The 13681-nt window shown below is 33.0% G+C and overlaps 1 protein-coding gene across 1 annotated transcript in view; it reads right to left on the bottom strand.

Annotated features, from left to right (window-relative positions):
• The window catches only part of LOC143051089 (sushi, von Willebrand factor type A, EGF and pentraxin domain-containing protein 1-like), a 62717-nt gene that overhangs the window by 39361 nt on the left and 9675 nt on the right, over positions 1-13681 (bottom strand). Inside the window, exons 8-15 of the mRNA XM_076224123.1 lie at positions 13050-13298; positions 12217-12453; positions 11048-11239; positions 10461-10585; positions 9659-9734; positions 8875-9015; positions 5773-5997; positions 3710-3871 (exon numbers count right to left, since the gene is read on the bottom strand). Coding sequence (XP_076080238.1) covers positions 3710-3871; positions 5773-5997; positions 8875-9015; positions 9659-9734; positions 10461-10585; positions 11048-11239; positions 12217-12453; positions 13050-13298 — 1407 coding nt within the window. The remainder of the gene's footprint in view (positions 1-3709; positions 3872-5772; positions 5998-8874; positions 9016-9658; positions 9735-10460; positions 10586-11047; positions 11240-12216; positions 12454-13049; positions 13299-13681) is intronic.

Below are 13681 nucleotides of genomic sequence, written 5' to 3'. Positions count from 1 at the left end.
AAATCGGGAACGTTACGGTATTTCCGTTTCCTTTAGGCAGCAACCATTTGATTTTCTGGGGGGGGGGGGGGGGCTATGGTTTTTTTTTGGAAAAAAAAGTTTGTTTCCAGTTTTTGGAGAAAAAAATAATTTGTTTTTGACCCTGAGAAAAAAAAAATTGTTTGTTTCACCCTTAGCTGCCACTATATGTAATGCTAAAATTGAAAGAAAAAAATTGTTTTCATCTTGTCGCCAAAAAAATAGATTGTTTTTCGCCAAAGGCGAAAAAAAAAGTTTGCGTAGAAAAAAAAACCATAGCCCCCCCCCAGAAAATCAAATGGTTGCTGCCTTATTAACATGTTTGAGGTAAGAAAATAATACATACAGACTTAGTCCCCATTCACAGGTTATGCCTGCCTCATATTAAAATTGAGAATGAAAATAGGGAATGTTGTGAAAGAGACAACAACCCGACCAAAGGGCAGATCTAGACAACAGCCGAAAGCCACCAATGTGTCCTCAACGCAGCGAAAAAACCTCACACCCGGTATAAGTATACTATGAATTACAATTTATGACAAAAATCAGCAAACCCTCATCAAAACAACATCGGATACACAAAAATATACTTTTAGATATTTGTATGACATTTTAGCTCTCAATAATGACGACTTCAGTATGTATGTAACACTCCCAAACGTGTCCTTCCCCCAAACGTGTCCGATTCTCCCAAACGTGTCTTTTCTCCCTAAACGTGTCCGAAATGTACAATATTTCACAAACGTGTCCGATTTCATAACCCCAAACGTGTCCGATAATTGTTATTCGCCAAAACGTGTCCAATATTTAACGCCAAAACGTTACACGTCTTTTAGCGCTTTTACATGTATCTCTTAAATAAAATCGCTGATAACGTTTACGGCAATTCTATGATGGGAGACACACGTGAATAAGATGTCATTTATCAGATTAAGTTATATTAGTTCGATGTAGGTTTTTAATGATTATAATAATTGCAAAATTAATCTGTTATTGTTAAGTAACTTTGACTGCAGTTGTTTATTGTCCAGTTGCAAGTATTACATATTCGTTTAGAGCGAACATACACATAGTTCTGGAGTTGAATTAAATTAAATCGTTAACTTTGTTAATTATTTTGTACTTATAAACTCCGATGATGCCTTTTATATTTATCCGAATATTGCATGGCGGGGTTTTAACATTATTTTTTTTTACTTTTGTCAATAGTTTGTGTGTATTTCAAAAGCCCATCAAATTGTTATCCGGGTTTTTAATAAATTTTAGGTTTCCACCATCACTAAAGACACACGATAAGAAACATAACGTCCAGTGCCAAATATTTCATGCATAAGTTTTATAGATTCTTTTTTTTTTTTATGAATATTACTGTTATGTAATCAACGCCGGTTAAATGCAAATATATTTTGTAGTGTATAAATAAACTTTAGAATGTTGATTACGTATTGTCCAGTTGCAAGTACTTTATGCATATTTAGAGCACACAATAGTTTTGCAAGTTTTAATGTTTTTACAGTTGTACTGTACACATTAACTTTAAACTAAACTTTAAACTGATGATCGCGTATTGTCCAGTTGCAAGTATGTCATGCATATTTAGAGAGAACATACAAGTTTTAATGTTTTTGCAGTTCTATTTAGAGAGAACATAGGCTACCTGTTTTTTTTGTTTTTTTGTTTTACATTTTAACATACATGTTTTAATGTTTTTACTGTTCTTTTGTTAAGATAAACTCTAGACTGCTGGTTGCATATTGTCCAGTTGCAAGTATTTCATGCAAATTAGAAAACATACAAGTTTTAATGTTTTTTTCAGTTCTACTGAATAAATTAACTTTAGACTGTTGATTGTGAATTGTCCAGTTGTCAGTATTTTATGCATAATTAGAGAGAACATTAAAAGTTTTAACGCGCAGAGAAAGGGACACTTTGACCCGTTAACTGTACTGTTTAACTCAACATGTTTGCTTACAATTTACAAACGAAATAGCCGAAATGACGCCCCCACTTTAAGCCAGTTTAATTCTTCGACTTCCGAAATTAGTATACGTTAATGAAATAGAAATAACCAAATAACGCTTGATATGGACACGTTTTGGGGATTGGACACGTTTGGGGGTTAGCTGAGAAATGGACACGTTTGGGCGTTTATACAAATGACACGCTTTGGCGCAGTTTTCAACTAGACATGTTAGGGGGAATCGGACACGTTTGGGGGGAAGGACACGTTTCTGAGTGTTACATGTATACTAAAGAAATTTATCCTGTTGAACTTACTTTAAATAAATCTAATACTAACAATAACCACTGCCCTTTCCTCGATCTTGATATCTATATCATTAACGGAAAGCTTAATACTAAAATTTATGATAAAAGAGATGATTTTTCATTTCCTATCGTTATTAAATTATCCATTTTTAGACGGTGACGTTCCCTTGTCTCCATCTTACGGTGTTTATATATCTAAACTTGAACGATTCGTTCGTGTATGTAACAATGATTTAGATTTTAACGAGAGAAATTTATGTATTACTGAAAAATTATTACACCAAGGTTTTCGATATCACAAACTAGTCAAAACATTTACTAAATTTTATCATCGGTATAAGGAGATCATTCGTAAATATAGATCAACATGCAGACTTCTTATACGTTCGGGTATTTCTCATCCAATTTTATGGAAATATTCTTAACTAAGCACAAAAATGTCAGTATTCACCTCAGAAGCTAACAAAACCTTTAAATAGACTTATTAAGGAGGGATAATATCATATAGTTACGATACTGTGGTCAGGTCTTTAAAGATTGCATATTTTGGCGTTAATATTAATTCACTTATAGAGTCTTTGCATCGGAACTAAACACATTTATTTAAAAACCAGTTGTTGGTATGACACGGGTAGTGTGTGTTCTTAATGTTATGATGGTATGATACTAAACCCCTAACGGGAAGGATTGTGCCTGATATTCATATGATGAAGACGTAATCTTTATATCAGTTTAATTGAAGTCTGGAGCTGTCGTGTCAGTTAACTGCTAGTTGTCTGTTGTTATTCATGTATTATTGTCATTTTGTTTATTTTCTTTGGTTACATCTTCTGACATCAGACTCGGACTTCTCTTGAACTGAATTTTAATGTGCGTATTATTATGCTTTTACTTTTCTACATTGGCTAGAAGTATAGGGAGAGGGTTGAGATATCATAAACATGTTTAACCCCGCCGAATTTTTGCGCCTGTCCCAAGTCAGGAGCCTCTGGCCTTTGTTAGTCTTGTATTATTCTTAATTTTAGTTTCTTGAGTACAATTTGGAGTTCAGTATGGCGTTCATTATCACTGAACTAGTGTATATATTTGTTTAGGGGCCAGCTGAATGTCTCGCTGCATTAAAGACCTGTTGGTGACCTTCTGCTGTTGTCTGTTCTATGGTCGGGTTGTCTCTTTGACACATTCCCCATTTCCATTCTCAATTGTATTGACAATAATTTATAATACATCTAATATCTTTTCAAAATGGTAATACAAAACAGCAGTTCTATACTAAAAAGCTGGTTTGTTTTGTCATGTTCCATTTGGAAGGAAAGGTATATAATATTTTCTGGTGTTTTCGTTCTTGCCAATACTATCGTGTTTTTAATAATTTGGACAGAGAGTGTATTATTGACTTTGATTTCATTTATCAGTATCTTACCTTTACAGTCATCTTTACTTCTGGAGTTACTGCGATGTGTCGATGTTAAATTAGGACATAAATGACAGCTGTATTGTCCTTCCTCCGGTTGATATGATCCTCTAAGACAACTCTCACATTTCTGTCGTAGAACATTGAAAAATGTACCACCAGGACATCTAACTGAAAACATCATATGAAGATTTTTCAGCAGTTTATTCTATATCAAGTTTTTGTTCATTGTTTTAAATAGATCAAATTTAAGGCAGAATGGTTTCTTACAATTGAGAATGTACTATTCTTAATCAGATCATTTAAATCTTTGAAATTTAAAATGTGAAAATAGGGATAATTCTTCAACAATCCCATAATCGAAGTGCACACCGTATGTGTTAAAAATTATAAATTGTTTAATACTATTTTCTTTTTTCTTTTAACTATTTTTGCAGAAGAAATGACAAATTAAAAGTTCTTCAACATTTCATATAAGCAAATCAGGATCAGGATTGCCATATATGATCCAAATGTGACACACTTCGAGTTGCTGATGTTTGTACACATTCGGTGGTGTCAGATTATAGGAAAAAAAGAACGGGATGTAGGTGACGTAATATGGAACCTATCTGCCGTCATCTAGTTGTGAAACAAATATTCCATTTCAGTCAAACGACTCGAAAGACGTCCGTAACATTTTTGTTTAAACCTCACCACTTGGAACCATTGGTTTTAGCCTCTATCATGAAAATCATGCTAGGAATGCAAGCTCTGGAATACAGTATTAACTGGGATGTATATAATCCATAGCCTGTCGATACTGGAACGTTGCTTCATAGAAATTGTCTCAATTGGTAACGTTAAGCATGATAAAATCGTATAAGTAAGCACAAAACGGCTTACAAAATGTCATAAGAAACAAAGTGGCAATCAAAGAGTGTTCATAGTTACAGAAAGTTGTTCACTGAACATGTAAATAGTCCACGTCCACTTGTATTTTTGTCCATCTGATGAGTTAAGTCTTTTTCAACTGATTTTTATAGTTCGTTCTTATGTTGTACTGTTATACCACTGTCCCAGGTTAGGGGGAGGGTTGGGATCCCGCTAACATGTTTAACCCCGCCACATTATTTATGTATGTGCCTGTCCCAAGTCAGGAGTCTGTAATTCATTGGTTGTCGTTTGTTTATGTGTTACATATTTGTTTTCGTTCATTTTTTTTTACATAAATAAGGCCGTTAGTTTTCTCGTTTGAATTGTTTTACATTGTCTTATCGGGGCCTTTTATAGCTGACTATGCGGTATGGGCTTTGCTCATTGTTGAAGGCCGTACGGTGACCTATAGTTGTTAATGTCTGTGTCATTTTGGTCTTTTATGGATAGTTGTCTCATTGGCAATCATCTTCTTTTTTACATGTTGTCCGAAACTAAAATCTGTATATTAAGTACAACATAAAAGAAGCCTTTAGGAGTTTGGGAAAAGTAACTTTAAAATTTTCTAAATATAAGAACTTGAATGATTTCTATACTTCTGTTTCAATATATATATGTGAATATCTTTCGTAAAAATAACACACTTGTCGCTGTGTATAAAAATTCTGTATTGATGCCAAAATTAAATAATATGTTAGTCAAAACAAGAATGTGTCCCTAGTATACGGATGTCCCATTCTCACTAACATTTTCTATGTTGAGTGGACCGTGAAAATGGGGTAAAAACTCTAATTTGGCATTAAAATTAGAAAGATCATATTATAGGGAACATGTGTACTAAGTTTCAAGTTGATTGGACTTCAACTTCATCAAAAACTTAAACCTGAAGTAGGACGACAGACGTACGAACGAACGGACGGACGAACAGACCAGAACACATAATGCCCATAAATGGGACATAAAACATAACAACACGTTGTTGTATACGTATCTATACCACCGTCCTAAATCTTATATTGCTAGGCGGTCTTGTTTGTATTCTCAAGAGAACATAGTGGTACTTCCAGAATCAAGAGTTGTGCGCACGAAAATCGGTATGTCTATCATTTTATTCTGTTCTATTGTTTTTAAAACTTAACCATCTGAATAATACTTACTGCAAGAAGTGTTAATCAGTATACTGCCTTCCTCACATTCCAACTTGTGTTGTTCAGAATCATAGGAGATGTTAGAAAACTGCATTTTTGCATTTTTCATCTTTAAATCCCATGTTCCTTGTTGTGCCTCTATTTGTACAGTGTCAACCACTTGCTCCATCGAACTTTCTAATTTGTCTAGTTTCTTAGTGGGACTTTTGTCCTTATTTGGTTTCTTCATTTTACCTGTATAACATAACTACGTAAGTTGCCTTCTAGACAAAGTTACTGAAATCCTTTAATTAAAGTCTTCATTTTATGAAAGGTTAATCTAACTTTATCCTTCATTGAAAATATTCAATTAAAATTTCGGAAATACCGAACTTTTCCGAATAATGCAATCAAAATTTCAAAATAAAAGCAGTAGGAGGCAATTTGAAGACTTAATGAGCGGAACAAATAACCAGATGCTCCGCAGGGCGCAGCTTTATACGACCGCAGAGGTTGAACCCTGAACGGTTGGGGCAAGTATGGACACAACATTCAAGCTGGATTCAGCTCTAAATTTGGATTGTGATTAAAGAGTTGACACAGCATAGGTTTCTGACACATAATGAATGTGGTCTAATGAACTTAAATTTTTTTTTGCCTTTGAGCAATTCACTATGCTGTTGAATATTAATCCTCTCAAAAAAAATGTTTGAAGAAATTTTCTTTTTATTTATGAAATCTGAAATGAAAAAAATTGAACCAGCAGCCCCCCCCCCCCCCCCCCCCCCAATTTTTTTTTCACATCCCCTTTCCCTTATTCCAAAACTGATTTCAATTCAAATTTCTAATGGAGTTTGCAACAATAACTACTCATTTAAATACATATTAAAATGTAAAAAAAGTGCTTGTTATCACTGAATGGTAAAGATTGTTTTAATTTATCAGTTGGTAGTAAAAGTGAATATACATTGTATATTGTATAAAGCAATGATTTAAGTTGATTCAACTACTATTCTGGACAAAGAAAGATAACTCCAATTGAAAATATGAAAATTTCTTGCTATTGCACAATATTGTGCAATTAGATATTTCTTGCTATTGCGCAATACTGTGCAATTGAAAATATTTGCTATTGCACAATATTGTGCAATTGAAGATTTCTTGCTATTGCACAATACTGTGCAATTGAAAATTTCTTGCTATTGCACAATACTGTGCAATTGAAGATTTCTTGCTATTGCTGAATACTGTCCAATTGAAAATTTCTTGCTATTGCACAATACTTAATATAATAATTTTGGATCCTGATTTGGACCAACTTGAAAACTAGGCCCATAATCAAAAATCAAAGTACATGTTTAGATTCAGCATATCAAAGATGCCCAAGAATTCAATTTTTGTTAAAATCAAACTTAGTTTAATTTTGGACCCTTTGGACTTTAATGTAGACCAATTTGAAAACGGGACCAAAATTAAGAATCTACATACACAGTTAGATTTGGCATATCAAAGAGCCCCAATTATTCAATTTTTGATGAAATCAAACAAAGTTTAATTTTGGACCCCGATTTGGACCAACTTGAAAACTGGGCCAATAATCAAAAATCTAAGTACATTTTTAGATTCAGCATATCAAAGAACCCCAAGGATTCAATTTTTGTTAAAATCAAACTAAGTTTAATTTTGGACCCTTTTGACCTTAATGTAGACCAATTTTAAAACGAGACCAAAAATTAAGAATCTACATACACAGTTAGATTCGACATATCAAGGAACCCCAATTATTCAATTTTTGATGAAATCAAACAAAGTTTAATTTTGGACCCTTTGGGCCCCTTATTCCTAAACTGTTGGGACCAAAACTTCCAAAATCAATCCCAACCTTCCTTTTATGGTCATAAACCTTGTGTTTAAATTTCATAGATTTCTATTTACTTATACTAAAGTTATGGTGCGAAAACCAAGAAAAATGCTTATTTGGGCCCCTTTTTGGCCCCTAATTCCTAAACTGTTCGGACCTCAACTCCCAAAATCAATCCCAACCTTCCTTTTGTGGTCATAAACCTTGTGTTTAAATTTCATTGATTTCTATTTACTTATACTAAAGTTATTGTGCGAAAACCAAGAATAATGCTTATTTGGGCCCTTTTTTGGCCCCTAATTCCTAAACTGTTGAAACCAAAACTCCCAAAATCAATCCCAACCTTCCTTTTGTGGTCATAAACCTTGTGTCAAAATTTCATAGATTTCTATTTACTTAAACTAAAGTTATAGTGCGAAAACCAAAAAAATGCTTATTTGGGCCCTTTTTGGCCCCTAATTCCTAAAATGTTGGGACCAAAACTTCCAAACTCAATCCCAACCTTCCTTTTGTGGTAATAAACCTTGTGTTAAAATTTCATAGACTTCTATTCACATTTACTAAAGTTAGAGTGCGAAAACTAAAAGTATTCGGACGACGACGACGACGACGCAGACGACGACGCCAACATCATAACAATATACGACCAAAAAATTTTCAATTTTTGCGGTCGTATAAAAACCCTCTACCCGAAATCAAACAAATCCGAAATGAATAGAAGTATACGAAAAAAAAAATGAAGAGACAATAAAAATTTACAAAGTTTATCAAACTTAACTTTCTTTAAGGAATTTCGTTTGTCATGTTTTGGAATTTTTTGTCAGATTTTCGGAATCCTCTTATTATATTCATTTGAATGCCTTAAAAAAAAGCCCATTGACCCCCATTTTTCTTTTTATAAATCTTTTGCATGTATGATTATAAGCCATCTGTAAAAGTCTTATAAAATCTTTATTATTTTTTAATAGTTTTTGGGAACTTAAACTTACACCAAAATTTCAATGGCTAATATCTCAAAAACAAGCACATTGACCTATATATATATATATATATATATATTTGCTCTTTTGGTTCCTTAAAGATACATTACATGTAAATTATTTTTAATTCAGAAACTAGGTCCGTTTATATTGTTAATTCAGGTGCTAGATCCGTTTTGTCGAATTGAAATTAAAGGAAAAATTGCAAAAACATTAATCCTTATTCGCTCCCCGAAATACAAGAGATGTAAATGAAAGATTGTAACAAAAACTGCATAAAATATATTATACCTTTCACTGTAAATGTAAAAGTTATTGAGTAACTTTTCTTCTTTCTTTTCTTCTGTGGGTTTGTTGCTCTCTTCAAACGTGTAAACTCGTTAACATTTCGTCTATTTCTATGGTTAAACACCAACTTTATTTTATTGAAATCTATAAAAAAAAAAAATTAAAATGCTCTTTGACTTTTGTCAAAACAATTGGAACAAAACCTCCCTGCAGCATGTATTAAAGACATTACTGATCATGTGGTTATCCCTTTCTTGTAAACCAATAATACTTATCAACCTATCAAACCTACAATATTTGAAAACAACATGAAATAAGAAGAATTATTGTATAGCAATATAATATTTCCCACAGAAAGTAACCAAAAGTTAGCGTGCAATAAATTCCATTATTGCACTAGTGCAATAAATCTTCAAATTTCATGACGTCATCAACGACAAAACCTCAGTTTATACCAATTTTTACTTTCAAATATTATATTGCTATACAATAAAAGGGTTATTGCATGAATATTGGGGAATATTGTCCCTCGTAGAACATATATTGCACTCACAAGCTCGCGCAATATAAAATTCTACTCGGGACAATATTCCCCAATATTCATGCAATAACCCTATAGTACTATGATTAGTAACCAGAAAACTGTCTAACTTCAAACATTTGCCTTTCAAATAATCATGTTAACACCTTCTACGAGAAGCGGCAATATGACAAAAGATTATGAGTTGCCTGATGCCAGTTATTAGTAATATGTGTTTAAATAATTGAGATTTTTAAAATTATATACCTTCGTCTTCCTCTTCGCAAGATGTCTGTATATTTTCTACTTCACAAACTACATTTTCGTCGCATATGGCGTCTATCTGTAATAAATTACATATGAAATGTTCTTATTAAAATATCTTCTGTCTTTATATCACGATATATACAATTATTACATATGAAATGTTCTTGTTAAAATATCTTCTTTTTTTATTTCACGATATTTACAATTATTACATCTATATCAATCTAACAAATTTATGTATAGTGATATCAGATGTCTGAAAGCTAAAAGCTCATTGAGCCTGACTAGTTTTCACTCAGACAAATCAGCATATTGACAAAACCAGCCAAGTTTGTTGTTTTGAATTGTCAAAATTGTACTTTCAATTTAGTATTATTCATCCAATATCGATATTGAAGCCTTTATTCCAAAATAACCCTCAACATATTTGGAAACACTTTAAAATTCGCAGGCCAATTAAAATGAAATTGGGATAGCGAGGATTTTTGTGGGCATTAAACTTTTAATACCTTGGGACATAAACACACAAATAACACGAAATAGATCCGCCCAGTTTCCGTATTTAGGTAAATATTGGTTAAACAGATTATATCATTTTATACCAAATAATTTTAATATCTGTTTCAATATGATGGCCGTAATATAGACAAAATTCATTCAATCAATATCACACTTGTATGTGATCTGCAACCTCGAAAACAAAAGCACCAGATATCACAGGAGTTGATAATTCAAAGATTTCTTAGTTCGTACAGTCTGTATATTATACTCACTATATATCATTTGGTCCATTTAGACATACCTGTTCTTTTACTTTCTGTTGAAATATACTTTCCATTTCATTGACGAGAATTTCTTTGCCGCACGGAATTGATCCAATATAAGTCACTGAAGCAGGCTGTGCCACGCTGTTGGAAGACGTCTCAACTAAAACATTGTAGAACACGATTTCATTTAAAGAAAAGGACAGAAAAAAGGTATATTGTAAACTCATATTTGTTCTAGAAACTTATAAAAAAATAGAGAAGATCTGGTATGATTGCTAATGAGACAAACTTTCACCAAATTTCAAATGACAAGTGTTTATTAACAATGCTATAATATCTGTTCCTATTTAAAACAATATTCCAAGATATTTATTTCATTCCAGAATGTTCTTCTTTTGAAACTATTCCATTACACGTGTTCATAAATATTCCTAACTAGACTTATTTGCTTATGTAAAATATTCATTAACCCCACCCCACCCCTTCCCCCATTTCAATACTAGCAGATATGAAATATGATAGAATTCATCATCCAAGTGTATTGTGATCCGTTTTATTTTGAATGACATTAATATTACAACCATCAACGTTATTACCATAAATATAATTATACATATATTACCAGAACAGTCAGGTATAGGTAATTTGTCCTCTGGTCTCCATTTTTGATCATATGCACAGAAATAGCCGTCAGCAGGTTGTATAGCAAACGCATACCCTTCCAAACAGTTCACACTACAGTGGACACCTTCGTCTGTATCAAAACACTCTCGTTCACCATTGACAGGGACTGGTGGATACTGACATGGGTGGGCTGAAAAAAAATTAAGGCTATTTACATGGGTAGGCAGACAAAGATAAAACAAGGTTACTGACAATGGTGGTCTGAAAAAATAAAACAAAGGTATTGATATGACTAGAATGAAAAAAAAGATAAACATAAGGCTACTTGAATTACTTATAATCCTGGTACCTTTGATAACTATTTACACCACTGGGTCGATGCCACTGCTGGTGGACGTTTCGTCCCCGAGGGTATCACCAACCCAGTAGTCAACACTTCGGTGTTGACATGAATATCAATAATGTGGTCATTTTTATAAATTTCCTGTTTACAAAACTTTGAATTTTTCTAAAAACTAAGGATTTTCTTATCCCAGGCATAGATTACCGTAGCCGTATTTGGCAAAACTTTTTGGAATTTTGGATCCTCAATGCTCTTCAACTTTGTACTTGTTTGGCTTTATAAATATTTTGATATGAGCGTCACTGATGAGTCTTATGTAGACGAAACGCGTGTCTGGCGTACTAAATTATAATCCTGGTACCTTTGATAACTATTTATGATATTCGATAGAGACTGTATGTAAAAGATAACATTCTAATAAATGAAGAATTCTTCATTAGAGAAATATTGATACATTAAATATATGGGAAAACATTAATTTTAAACATGTTAAACTGTGTCAAAAATATAACAGAAATAACAAGAATTAGAAAATACTTATTTTCGAAGTGTTTATAAAATCATATTTCAAAAGAAGTTTTTAAAAATATAGGATTGATTAACATATATATCGAAAATTTGAGAAATGAGTATCATAAATAATTCTTTTTCAGTGCGTGAGTGTCGATTTACTCCTTTGAATTTCAAAACTTTCTTTTATTCCATCTTACAATATTTCTGTTGATTTTTAGATTATTAGTTTTAAAGATATTATTAGTACCTCGACTGAAAAATAACATAAGTCTAAAGAAAAGAATTGGGGGGAAAATATTTTTTCTACTTACGTAACACATTGACTTTGATCACACATGTGTTGTTGTTACCGTTTTTGTCAAACGCTGTGTAAATAACCTCGGTCTCTCCTTGTGGAAACAAACCCGGGGCAATGTTCCTCTCCACTCGAGTAACAGTTCCAGAATTATCGCTGAATTCTGGTTCATCCCACGTGACATTGGCATATTGTTCGGACGTAATATATGGGAAAGGTGAGACACACCGGTCTGCCATAGGTGGCGTAACATCTGTAGAAAGAATAAAACAATATAAGTTAAATCATTTGAAATATTAATATGTAGCAAAGAAAAAGTTGATACCACTTACCCAAATGGACCTCTCAATTGAATGAGGGATGTATAATTAAGCAGCTAAGTAAGGTTGGAATGTTTGGTTTTTTTTCTTTCGGGGAGAGGTGGATTCATTGCTTTATTAATTGAAGGTGCTACAGTCTCCATAGATTGCACATTGCAAGGGAAACATTTTGCACCTTTTTAAAATTGAATTTGCCTTAATTTGTTTTACAGTCCAAATTTCTGCCCTTGAAGCAAAGTCGTTATGCTTTGCAGAGCTTTCAATGCACATTTATTAGTTGTTTTTCATCCTGAATACAAATGAAATGTTTGTCACTAGACGATAAACAAGCAGCCATCGTCATACAATATACTATAGTAGTCAGACCATAAATAAAAAAAAATATCTTATAACGCAATCGCCAACATCGCTTGTCTTAGTTCAGTTAAGAATAGCAGAAAAAACTATTACATGTATTTACCTTTAAGACATTTATTTGTAAATTACGGACTATTGTAATGGCTGCAAATATGTTTAATCTTTTCCATACCTTTGACGTGTACAGTGAATTTACATTTAATCTTATTCCCACTGAGATCTTCTGCTATATATTTGACCTTTGTAAAACCAATAGGAAATCGTTTTGGTGGTTCAATGGCGGGAACAACGATTACAATCGGTCTTATTCCAGAGTTGTCAAGAGCAACTGGTGGTTGCCAAACAACCTCTGCACTAATGTCGTCTGGATCGGCGTCTATTTCCACGTCAGGTGGACACTTCATAATTGGTGGACTTGTGTCTGCAAAAAGAAGGTACACGTAGTCAGAAGGAAACAGATGAACCTTAATATGAAAAAAGAAAGTGCAAGAATATTTACTATAGCAGGTTTATCGAAAGTGTGTCCTTAATTCATTCGGTCATGGTAGACAATCACCTGACTTGAAGTTTGTATAAAGTCTAAGCTACAGTAACACACGATCCAACAGGAATGGTTTTCATCAAGTAAATGCAGTTGAAGAATCAAATAATAGAATCGGGATAGTAACGAGCATTATTATTTATTTTTTCTTTAAACATAACGATTCCAGAATTGTTTTGAATATCCGACATGAAGTTAATCCGACTGATGGTAAAATACCTTGATACTTCGGAACACATTAAGCGCTCGAGGTTCGGTTGGAA

The sequence above is a fragment of the Mytilus galloprovincialis genome, chromosome 1 (genome assembly GCF_965363235.1).
Source record: "Mytilus galloprovincialis chromosome 1, xbMytGall1.hap1.1, whole genome shotgun sequence".
In the NCBI taxonomy this organism is placed as follows: Eukaryota; Metazoa; Mollusca; class Bivalvia; order Mytilida; family Mytilidae; genus Mytilus; species Mytilus galloprovincialis.
This window is presented reverse-complemented; position numbering and strand designations above follow the sequence as displayed.